Below are 12,333 nucleotides of genomic sequence, written 5' to 3'. Positions count from 1 at the left end.
TTCACCGCTTTCATGAACTATGATGGAAGTCATTGACTTGGAACGTACAGATGATAAATCCTCATACTGATACGCTACTACTACATAATAGCCACTGGAGTATCATGGCCAGCTCAAATATCTCACGTCAGAACAGCTGGACTTCATCTTCTATTGCAGGTAGATCAGTGGGGAGAGGCTCCTGCTGCAGCAATTTTATCTTGCAGCCAAAGACGAGATCGAGAGCAGAATTTTACACACAGCGAATGGCAGTAAACCTAAAACTCACCTTCAATCCATCTGATTAGCGTAGTTACACCTGCAAGACTGGCATTTTTGTAACTTTTATTGGTCACGACTGGTTTCAGCTCTGCCCTTCCACACAACATTAGCCAATAAAAACTCTTTGATACCGCGTTTCCAAAATGTCTCAACATAATTTATTTTTTTTTTTTACGTTAAAATGTACAGTTTTTTTTTTTTCTGAAAGCACTTACTAGAAAGGAGGAAGAGGAGAGATGGGGAAGAGGAGGGGGAAAACCGGGGATTTGGGGGTGAAAGTTTTATTACATACAAACCAGACGGGGGCCGTTCAAACCCCACAACGTCAAGAAAAGGCCGGAGGAAAGGAACATAAAAAATAAAATTAATAAAAAAAAAAAAAAAAATAATAATAATAATCATAATACAATTACAATATGAGGCGGAGGAAAAAACCTATTTAGAAACAGGCAATTATTAAAAACCCTAGAAATGTAGAGAAGAGACATTTGTATACATATGGTATGGACTAACTGCCTTCCTTCAGATTGCTGATCAGCGAGGAGTCACAATGTTGAGAAATCAGGGGTACGGAGAGCGGCTCTCACTAACCCTCGGGGAAGGGGAGCAACGAACCACAGATGTCCCTCTGGAAAGTGGCCGAGAACCATTATAGCTCCGTCCTTAATATGCTCTATGAATACTGATCCTTACAGAAGTGATGTGCCTCCTTCACTCATCCTATGGCTTGGGGCACACGTGCCACCTTCACCGGCCGTGCTGGACTACGGCACGCTGGGATCGGTCAAGTATGTCGAAGTGATGATCAGTGTCTGCCACTTATCATCCAGGGGTCGAAAAGTTAGATTCAAACATGTCTGATCCTTGCTTTCCCTCATAGCAGACACAAAATATATGTGGTGGCTGCCATTAAATCCCTCGATGCACATGTATGCTCAAGTTCAGCTGAGCGTGCACGTGTTTCAAATAAAAGAGGCTTACAGATTTTTTATGATCGCTCCTGAAATGATCAAGAATGGCGTTAGAGGATAGCAAGGATCAGACCCATTTTTTTCCACATCCAATTATAAACCCCTGGAGATAAGTGGCGCCTAATATACCAGGTAAGTTCCGATAAACCGAAACTGCATGAATCAGAACGGATGCTGGACAAGGTCCTGTTTAGAAAATGACTGGCGGCAACGCTATACTTGTCCAACCTGATCGGCAAAAACCCCGCAGAGCAGCGTTACATATTATACAGCCTTATTTTTTTACATTACGACTGCCATCTGATACACCCGACGCTAATCTTACTGATTTTCCCCTTTCCCGAGCATCTTTTGGACCATGTGACTAAATCACGTGAAGGTCTTTCCAAGCGTTACCTTTTATCAACCCAAGTAGATGTATATCTACTTGGGTTGATAAAGTCTTCAAGGGACTTTACTTTTTTTTGTGATCATATTTTTCTGTATTCCTACACAAGAGCTTGACACATCAATCCTAGTCGACATGCCAAGAGTGAAAATAAGCGAGGGGACGCGGGAGGTGGGGGGAAGGAAAAGTGAGAGGTGGGGGGAAGGAAAAGCGAGAGGACGCGGGAGGTGGGGAAGAAAAGCGAGAGGACGCGGGAAGTGGGGAAGAAAAGCGAGAGGACGCGGGAGGTGGGGAAGAAAAGCGAGAGGACGCGGGAAGTGGGGAAGAAAAGCGAGAGGACGCGGGAAGTGGGGAAGAAAAGCGAGAGGACGCGGGAGGTGGGGAAGAAAAGCGAGAGGACGCGGGAGGTGGGGAAGAAAGCGAGAGGACGCGGGAGGTGGGGAAGAAAGCGAGAGGACGCGGGAGGTGGGGAAGAAAGCGAGAGGACGCGGGAGGTGGGGAAGAAAGCGAGAGGACGCGGGAGGTGGGGAAGAAAGCGAGAGGACGCGGGGGGTGGGGAAGAAAGCGAGAGGACGCGGGAGGTGGGGAAGAAAGCGAGAGGACGCGGGACGTGGGGAAGAAAGCGAGAGGACGCGGGAGGTGGGGAAGAAAGCGAGAGGACGCGGGAGGTGGGGAAGAAAGCGAGAGGACGCGGGTGAAAGCAGCAATGATAAATTAGGGAAAGATTACGGCAGGAATGTAAAGCTTCTGTACAGAGGCACTAGTCTTGTGAGGAAGTGGGTTCAGATATGGCCGGCCGCCGTGACCTGATGCATCTGCAGTCAGCAGGATCATATTATTGCTATGACAAGGCATGAATCAGCACCAATGTCAACAGCATTGCCGTACTTCGTGGTATTATTAAATCACTTCTTCCTTTATCCTATATGCGAAGGGTGGGATTTAGTAAAAAAAAAAAAAAAAAAAGCGAGCCTGCCCCCCCTTTGATAAGAATCCGGCTGGAGAGGATAGCGACGATATAGAATCACAATATATATATACATAGGGTCTTTCTTTCGTTTATGCAACGAAACAAAGGGGGAAAAAAAAAAAAAAAAAATCACAAATATAAAAATATTAAAAAATAATTTTTCTGCCATTTACTAGGTTTCTCTCGCTGTAGTGATTCACAAGGGCGTGCATGTACAGACTTACAGTATCACAGAGATTAATCATGGATCTAGGAACCGTCACACACTTTACATTGAATTCCCCCCTCCCTAAACTGGTGCAAAATTCTTAATATGCTTTTATTTCTAGCAGTTGAGAGCTTCCATTTTTCTGATTCAGAACTTTAAAAAAAACAAAAATTCCTGCATAGATATAAAACGTCAGATACTTGGCACCATCGGCAGTTACCACCAGAGGGAGCCTGTGAGCTTACTTTATACATCGGAAGTTAGCTCCACCTAGTGGTGACTGCAGGGAGCCAGAATTTAATTATTATAATATAAATGCAGCTCCGACAGCTATAAAAAAAATATATATTAAGAATTTTATACGGTGATAAAAGATGGGCATTCTTTGTGAAGAGACCAGGCAGGGGGAAGGCGACGAACATGGTAATTCTGGTGGACAAATGCCAACTTCTCAATGTACACAGGCAGCCGTAAGACAAACTTTTCCTATGCATCTGCGGCAATAAGTGCTTATTATAGACGGAAGGTAATTGAGTCCAAGTAGTATACAGCAGAGGGGGATTAAGACGACGGAGGACGACCTGTCCCACCTGGAAAAGCATACAATAGTATAGCAAAAAAGATCATAACAACAAGAGTATAACCGCTCCTTATGCTATATACCATAGCCCGTATTTAGGTTACCTCTATGTATGTGCTTAATGCCCCTCTGCCACCCCTCAGAGCCATTTTAAGTGTTTTCTCCCTTCAAACCCCATCCTAAAAATTGGAAACAATGAGCCCATAAAAAAAAAAAAAATGCAGCGGACGCACGGTTAAATGTGTACAGTTGCCGAGGCTCAGTGAAAAGCCCACGGCGGAATAAGGCTACAGGGTTACATATTTTTTTATTTTTTGTCTTTCTATTTTTTTTTTCTCTTTTAAACTTGATTTCTAAAAATGAGATTTGTCAAACTTCCTATTTCCGTGCGATTTTTTTCCGCTAAAACCAGTTTTGTTTTTTTTTTTGTCTGTAGTTTTTTTTTTACATTTTTCTTTAAAAAAAAATAAAAATAAAATAAAATAAAAATAGGGAAGGAATTCAAATAAAATAAATCCACCGACGCTTTCATATAAACTGGAGAGTCAAAGAGAAATTGGAGAAAAAAAAATTCTTTCTACAGAAAAAAAAAAACAAAAAACCAGGAACCCCTCAAAATTATATATATATAAATATATATATATATATATTTTTTTTTTTTGCAAGGGTTGGAAATAAAATAAAAAATAAACAAAAAAAAAAAAAAACAAAACATAATATTAAATCTACAGCAAAGGGATATAGGGAACAGGGGATAAAAGTCCTGTCAGTATAAAAGGCCGTATTTATAGTCTGCAAGGAGAACATGAGGGGCAGGCGGGCATCTTTTTGGGGTGGTTCCGGTGCCCCCCTCATCTCCTCATATAGGGGGAGTTGAGAGTTTGTTTTGGGACAGGAGGGGAATTCATATAGGAGTGGTGAGGAGGAGGTGTGTACATCATATTTCCATGGGGATTCGGCTGCATAGGTTGTTGGGTATAGGCCTGGGCACCCATCATGCCCATGCCAACCTGCATGGGGTATTGTGTTGTCTGGTTCATATAGGCCGCATTGCTATGATAAGAACTGTTGACCATAGGTTGGGACATGCGGTAGCCACCCATGGCATTCAAAGGGTTCATGGTGTTGACATTATACGGTGAGGTGGGCATAAGATTGACTCCCATGTTCATGCTCCGCTGGACGGTGAGTGCTCGGGTGGCGGGCTGCATACCTGGCGTGCTGCGCCCGTACAACTGCTGCTGGTGAGGGGATGGCGCAGCAGGAAGAGGCGCAGATTTGGAGCGGATGGAGATATGCCCCTTGACGGGCATTTGACTCTGGATACGCTGGCTGTGGGAGATGCCAAGGTTGCCCGCTGACATATTACACGGAAGTAGGTTCATAGCAGGAGGTGGGGTCATGGTGGCTTGTGCTTGGGGTGCCCCCGCCAACGGATGTGAAGACGTGAGCTGGGATAGGCCCGGATTTGAGAGGGACACGCTGTTTGCATAGGAGGTGACGGCTGGAGCGTGGCTGTAAGGCATAGGATGAGTGTCCATGATAGTGTTGGTAAGCTGCTGCAACTTTGCCAGGCTGAAGGTGGCTGAGGGCTGGGAGTACCCCCCGGCCCCAAAATCCCCTGGGTAGATGCTGAGATTGCCGCCGTTGCTCTGGTCTGGTATCTCCATGATCATCGGTGAGGGGCCAAAGCTGTTGTTCATGCTGCATTGTGACATCGGGGGCTGCTGCTGCTGCTGTGGTGGCGGCTGAGGCTGCTGTGGGGGCAATGGCGGCGGTGGAGGGGGCGGTGGCGGCGGCTGGTTGTTACTGCTGCTGCTGGGAGGTCGTTCGGAGGCACAACTCTGCGGAGACTTTATGCTACAGGCCTGGGTTGTCTGTAACATACTTGCCATTCCAGCCATTTGCTGGCTCACGGCACAACCGTTCTGTGCCAAGCTGGCAGAGGAAGGCAGCCCGCCAGCTCCGCTGCCGTTTCCCCCGTTGGCGTACGAACAGCTACTTTGCGAGGAAATGCTGCCACCCCCCATGCTGGAGTCGTAACTGCTGGGATTTTCGTAGTTTTCGGTTGTGCTCTCAATGCTGCCCAAGTCACTGAAGCCGCTGTCCACCACTTGCTGCGAGTGGTCGGACACCGAGGGCACATCCATCATCGGACTGGTCGTTTCCAGATTCTGCATAGATGGGGCAGAGAGGGAGCCCGCGTCTGGGCTGATCTGGGGGTACCCACCCGCCCCATTCTCCAGAGCTGGAGGCACACTCGGGCTGCTCGCTGACCGCACTGACTGACTGGGGTGAGAGTGAACAGATGAGATTGGGCTGTCATGTGCGGAGGGATGGCACTCGTCTGACAGACCCAGCTGAGGGTCTTCCTCTGCCTGTGTAAAACTCTGCAAAGTCTGGCAAGCTGTCAGAGTCTCGTCCTCACAATCCCCATAGGCCCCATCATCACGCTCGCTCCCTTCTTCCTGGGTCAATGATTGCACTGCTTGCACAGTCTCCAAATCGAGTTCTGTGTGAGGGATTTCTTCTTCACCTTCCTCTTCCTCCTCCTCCTCCTCTTCTTCATCATCCTCTTCCTCTTTGGGTTCCTCATCTACCTTTTCTGGGCTGTTCTCTTCCTCTTCAAGGCAAGGCGTTTGATTGTTGCCTTCGGTTGTTTCCTGCTCACCATCCGCCTTCTCTTCCTCTTCGCTACTTCCTAAGCTCGGCTCTTGTTGTTCCGGTTCCTCGCTCACAGGGTCCTGTTGTAGCGGTTCCCTTTCATCTGCCTCTTTTACGCCTTCATCCTCATCATCTGCATCATGGTCCTCTTGCTGGTTAGCTGCTGGTACTGCTACTGTCTCTTTTTCGTCAGAAGCCCTCTCTTCCTCCTCCTCTTCTGGCTCTGCTTCCTCAGCAATCGGTTGGAGTTCTACAGGTTCCCTCTGGGGTTCTGGAGACGTCGGATGGGTTTCAGGTTCACGGGAGGAAACCTCACTGCTGCTGGTACTGCTGTTGCTTTCCGAAGGCGATGCTGGCGGCACAGTAGCAATGGCTGGCTCCTCTTCTTCATTAGGTTTTGTATCTACAACCGATGCCTCAATCTCCTCTTCGGGTTCCTTTACCTCAGGGACCTTCGCTTCTGCAGGAAGCGGCGGTGGTTCCTCCCTAACCCTGGGCTTACGCCCTGGTCTAGAGGGAGCCGGAGGGGTAGGCGCTGGTTCTGGAGGGGGATCCCGCTTGAGCTTAAAACCTGGTTTACGTCCAGGTCGCTTTTTCCAGTGGAGAGGTTTTCTGCTCTTGCCCTTCGGCCACCCTTTCTTCTTTACAGGAGGTGGAGGATTAGGATCCGGCACTGCGACCGCTTCATCTGAGGGTCTCAGGTTTGCAGGAGGCGGTGGTACTGATGACACTGGAATGACAGAATAGCCATACAATGGTATTCGATTTTCCACATAACGCTATTAAACAGAACATCTCGTGCAAAAAGACGCTGAAAACTGACCTTGTAGTTGTTGACTGCTTGATCTGGTTTTGCCTAATTGGCGGCTTCGTCTTAGCAAGGGGTGTGAGGGGAGGTAGGAGAAGTAGTCCGGTGGTAAGGTGGCACGACGGCCTTTGCTTTCTTCTTCAGGCTCCAGTGTTGGCATCGGACGCTCAGAGTCAGAGTCGTCAAATGGTTCATCCAGAACCTGGGTGGTCTCAGAGATGGTTTCTGTAACCACGCTGCTGTTGTGATGGTGCTTGCGTCTCCGCACGCGCCTTTTTCTATGAGGTCCAGGTTTCTGGAAGGAGAAAAGAGTAGAGCAAATTATAAAACAAGTGTGGCCAATAGTAAAGGCTTTCCTAAATCACCCCATAAGTTTCAAAGCAAACGAATCTGAGTACATTCACCGACGAAGCATATATGTCGTCTCACCTTCCGTTTCAACATGGGCTTTGTTAGGATGGGCGGGGAGTCAGATCGCAGGCTGTGGTTCTCTTCTTCCTCGTCGTCCTCTTCCTCGCTGCTCTCGCTAAACCGTCTCAGCTGAGGTCGCTCGGTCTCATAGCGCTGCGAGAGCCTTTGCTGATGTTCCAGGAAGTCCCTCCGCAGCACGGAGTCTGCCAGTCTTTTCAGCCGCCCCCTGCGAGAGCCAGAGCGCCCGCGTTCACCGGTACGTTTAGGAGGTCCTGGGACTTCTCTCGCCAGTAACCGCAACAGGTCGGCGCTTCGGTTGGAAGCGGAGCAGGGCGCTCGACCCCTCCTTCCGCGCCTACCTCGCCGCCCCCGACCTGGTGGCCGAGGGTTAACAGGCAAGCTGCATATTAAGTCTTGGAATTGACAAGGATGTGGGAAACAAGGCTCTGGAGATGCCGGACTGACAGGACAAGTAGCCGGGCTCTTCTTCTCCAGCACATAACACGTGTCCCTTTCTTTGAACTCCAGGGTCATGCTTCTTAACACTGGCTGCTGGGGAGAAAACGACAGGTTTATAGCTCACAAGTAAAGGACGTACGTACAGCTATATATGACGTTTCCCTGCATATGTTACATGTATTGGATGGTGGACTTCCACCTGTCTCCATTACTCACAAGACGTGGCTCTGTACATTTTAGCTCGGGGAGTGACCTGCAATACCAGGCAGGGTGACCACAAAATGTACGAAGCCATTCCTGGTAAATGACGAGGACGAGAGACTCAATGTACAGCTGCTCCAGCAATCGGCTGGGGTATCGGAAGTCATGGCCCCAAGAAGAGGATATTGTTTGCCTACTCTAAGGCCAAAGTCCAAGATAATATTTAATATCAACATTTATCATAAAGTAGCAAAAAAAAAATAAAAAAATCAACATTTACTTGCTGGGTCCTTCATCGTTTCTTACCCTACACCCAAGTGACTGCTGCAGACAATCACTGGCCTTAGCTGTCTAGTGTCATACAAGACAGGAGTATTAATCGTATTTCTTTTTTGCTTTCTATTTTTCCTATGATTCCAGATAAATCGAGCTCTCTCATTCAGAAGGTAATCTTATTCGCCCATCTTGGTCATAGTGTAACCTCCTTTCCCAGTAATTATCCCGCCCTGGACACTTACAATGCTGTCATTGATTTTCTGCCTTCCGGTCTCATCTTCATCGTCTTCGGACTCCACATCTCCGTCAGAAACGACGGAGTTGCTGACGATGACGGGGGTCCACCTCAGAGCTTCGGGGTCTACCTCCACTTGCCGAGGCCTGGCTTGTAGTCTGCTCATGTGCGTCTGGATCTGCTGCTCTCGTCGCACCAGCACGACACTATCCAGAAATAAAGGGTATATATTAAGATGTATTGTACACACATCAATCAAGATGGAGGGAAAAAAAAGAAATATAGGCAAATATTACCGGTCCCCTCGCAATTCAATCATGTGCAACTGGTGTAGGGTGGCCGCAATGTCCTGAGGACAGATGCCGGTCAGTTTGGTGAGTCTGCTGATGCTCAGTTGTCGCTCGAGGTTGTGGTGTAGACACTCCAGCACCACGCTCTTCCAATAAGCCATGTACGACAGGCGGCCGAGATCAGACAGTGGCTTCTCTGGAGACCCAGCTTGGCCTTCTCGTTTAGACAAAAGATAACCTTAAAAGGGAATCAAGAAAGACAAGAGATTAATGAGGAAGAAGCCGCTGCAGCGGAAAGAAAAGAGCCTGCCGTACGTGTGTCTCGGTATACGGACAGGTCAGAGCAGCTTCTGCTCCCGATAACCCAGCATCTCTACTTACTGAAGTCTATGAGGAAGCGGCCGTATCCTTTTCTCTGGTATTGGGGAAGGATCATGATGCAGGACACGTTGTACTTTTGCTGGCAGTGCTTCTCCTGAGAAGAAACCAAGAGGGACCAAGCAATGTTAAAGCTGAAGACCAGCTGGCGAGCAGGAGATCCCCGAAAAATGCATGTCCTCCGATAGCAAAAAGGCAATTGTAAAGCAGGACTCCTATCTGTTGTGAATACGTACCAAACACTAACATATGTGAAAGGAAGCATGCATGGAGATGACTTCATGGGGTCAGGGTGCAGAGGACGCCACTAAAAAAAAAAGGGAGCTGAGGGTCTCCTCAATGAATATGTACAGCGACGTCCATGACATGACAGCTATGGATAACTCCCGGGACGCACGCACCTGTCCAAATTTACTGTGATGTACCCATCACGCCAGGCATCTGGAGAAATAAGGAGCACCCGACTAACCTAAGGGGGTGATGACCAATAGGGGTGTTGACCAATTCCTAAAATAAGCTCCTATAAGGGAAGGAACACTTTCCTGATGAACAGTCTGAACATGGAGATACTGTATGGAAAGAACTTTGTAGCTTTGCATCAACATTCAGGATCCTCCTGTGATATTTCCCACTCAAGATCCCAGACACCATCCACAATGAGATCCTGCCCCCGAGTGGTAATAGACGAGCCATGCTACACACTATTAATGTTCAGATTAACAGGATGAAAACAATTGCGAGCTTGTGTCATCAGCACTTGCAGAAAACGCCACCGTGGGGGCCTGAAGGAACACGTCATTAATATCATCAGTTATACTCGGGGGGATATGTTCTTTTAAGACTAGAAATCAACAGAGGTCATCCAAAACTAAAAAGTCCCATGTACAGGCCATTTAGTGTTAATGATTGATCCCGGGTCTCTGATTCTTGGCAATCAGGACCAGAAATGAACGGTTCCTCGGTGCAGAGGCAGAACGCAGCCTTCACACCAAGGCCAAAAAAGTCAGGTCAAAAGTTTTTGTTTTTTTCTCTTCACTTGGCAGACACTGGGCCCACAAAACAAACAAACCAAAAAAACAGACATGAATAGCCTTGTAGACGATAATGGGTCCATGTTCCACCCATGAAACACACGGACATCTGAACAAGGCCTTAGGTCAGTGCACATTGACGGCCAATAGAGTGTATTTTTTTGCCTAAGATGGGGCGATGAGCTTTAGCATACCTTTTTGTGAATGGTATGAGATGGTATAAAAGACAGCACTTTCCTCTACAGAAGGCAACCATGAGAAAAAGGAAAAAAAAAAAAGAAGTATATCCAACGCATTACAATGCGGACCTTGTGTGACATCCACCAATACGTGACTACACAGAAGACCACCAGCAAAAAAAAAAAAAAATGTACTAAAGTGGGACACCAAGCGACACACAAAAAGGGGGACACCAAGAAACACACAAAAAGGGGGACACCAAGAAACACACAAAAAGGGGGACACCAAGAAACACACAAAAAGGGGGACACCAAGAAACACACAAAAAGGGGGACACCAAGAAACACACAAAAAGGGGGACACCAAGAAACACACAAAAAGGGGGACACCAAGAAACACACAAAAAGGGGGACACCAAGAAACACACAAAAAGGGGGACACCAAGAAACACACAAAAAGGGGGACACCAAGAAACACACAAAAAGGGGGACACCAAGAAACACACAAAAAGGGGGACACCAAGCGACACACACCACTATATGACTACACGGAGGCACATCCTGTAGCCTTCCTTCCACGTATCCTACAGACGAAGGGCTCAGACATAAAGTGCACAGAGACCTCGTTGTGCCAAATGACAAATTGTGCTCTGCTGTAAGCGTATATGCAAGATCACAGCCCGTGGACATTGAACTGTACTTTCTGTTCTGATGGCGACGCTTTAGTAACACAAAGTTGCAAATGTCTTCCAAAGAGCAAATTTGAAGGTAAAACATAAAACTAATCTGGTAATCTCCATCAAGAAATTCCACGTTTTCATAAAACAATACTGGACACGTGGATATTTATCATCAGTGAGCTCAGACACTGGCTCCAGATCAGGCGGTACGGCTGCAGCACAACATGTGGAGAGGTCACAGTGACACAGCCATATTGTCCCCAGCACATGGACGGCACAGCGACAGCAAGGAGCTGCAATCTTGTGTAACCTACTTTTACCAATCACCTGAGTCAGAGAGCCAAGACTCCAGAGAACAGAGCTCAGCCGCCAGCATCCTACTCACCTTGGAGAAATATCCAACCAGATGACATCCTTTAGCGTCATTCTGCGTTAGCACGTAGAAGAGGAAGGGCTCGACGTCGTAATACAGGGTCTTGTGGTCCAGGAAAAGCTTGGCCAGAAGGCAGAGATTTTGGCAGTAGATCGTACTCACTTTCCCATCCACCTAAAGTCAGAAATAAAGAAATGCAATTACATAGCTACTCCCTAAAAATATCCCACTGCAAGTCTGATGGCTGGGAAACAAAGCACAATATGGCGACACAGCAGAAGAGCCAACTGCGATGAAGACTACGAGCGGCAATGTATTGTACAGCGCTGGTTACCTCAAAGACGGAGAGGTTGTCCTTGCGGTAGATTTCGTTTGCAGGTGGATGGAACCAGCCACATTTTTTCTTGTGCTGCTGTAGCATGGTATGACTTTTCATGTAACGGAGGCAAAATTCACATAGGTACAACTTGGGAAGCCTGAAAAAGTGTTAAAGAGAGCAGCAATAGATGGCATTTGAGTATACAGTCATGGCTGAAAGTGTAGGTAAAATTGTTCCAGAAAATGAAATTGCAATTACACATGTTTTGTTATACACATGTTTATTTCCTTTATTTGTATTGGAACAACACAAAAAAAGAGAGAAAAAGGCAAATTGCACATAATTTTACACAATACCCCAAAAATGGGCCGGACAAAATTGTGGGCACTGCATTGCGACACAAAATCCTTTGGTAATCTTCAGATTTCATGATGCCTTGCACACAGTCAATGCACCCAGTGCCAGAGGCAGCAAAACAACCCCAAAACATCTTTGAACCTCCACCATATTTCACTGTGGGTACGGTGTTCTTTTCTTTGTAGGCCTCATTCCATTTTCGGTAAACAGTGGAATGATGTGCTTTACCAAAAAGCTCTATCTTGGTTTCATCTGTCCACAAGACGCTTTCCCAGAAGGATTTTGGCTTACTCA

At 47.1% G+C, this 12,333-nt stretch overlaps 1 protein-coding gene across 2 annotated transcripts in view; it reads right to left on the bottom strand.

The window, feature by feature from the left end:
* Positions 1-2,567: 2,567 nt before the first annotated feature.
* KAT6A (lysine acetyltransferase 6A) overlaps positions 2,568-12,333 on the bottom strand; it is a 45,429-nt gene continuing 35,663 nt past the window's right edge. The window contains exons 10-17 of one of the 2 annotated variants that reach the window (XM_073653974.1): positions 11,698-11,839; positions 11,376-11,537; positions 9,104-9,197; positions 8,729-8,960; positions 8,440-8,638; positions 7,280-7,813; positions 6,866-7,145; positions 2,568-6,772 (exon numbers count right to left, since the gene is read on the bottom strand). In XM_073653974.1, the coding sequence (XP_073510075.1) occupies positions 4,230-6,772; positions 6,866-7,145; positions 7,280-7,813; positions 8,440-8,638; positions 8,729-8,960; positions 9,104-9,197; positions 11,376-11,537; positions 11,698-11,839 (4,186 nt within the window). In that variant the 3' untranslated portion in view covers positions 2,568-4,229. The remainder of the gene's footprint in view (positions 6,773-6,865; positions 7,146-7,279; positions 7,814-8,439; positions 8,639-8,728; positions 8,961-9,103; positions 9,198-11,375; positions 11,538-11,697; positions 11,840-12,333) is intronic. The other variant, XM_073653975.1, reaches the window with a different exon arrangement.

Source organism: Phyllobates terribilis, unplaced genomic scaffold, assembly GCF_046119375.1.
Source record: "Phyllobates terribilis strain yellow unplaced genomic scaffold, ASM4611937v1 Scaffold_11__3_contigs__length_659146591, whole genome shotgun sequence".
Taxonomy (NCBI): domain Eukaryota; kingdom Metazoa; phylum Chordata; class Amphibia; order Anura; family Dendrobatidae; genus Phyllobates; species Phyllobates terribilis.
Note: the sequence above shows the minus strand (reverse complement) of the source record. Positions and strands in the feature narration are given on the sequence as shown.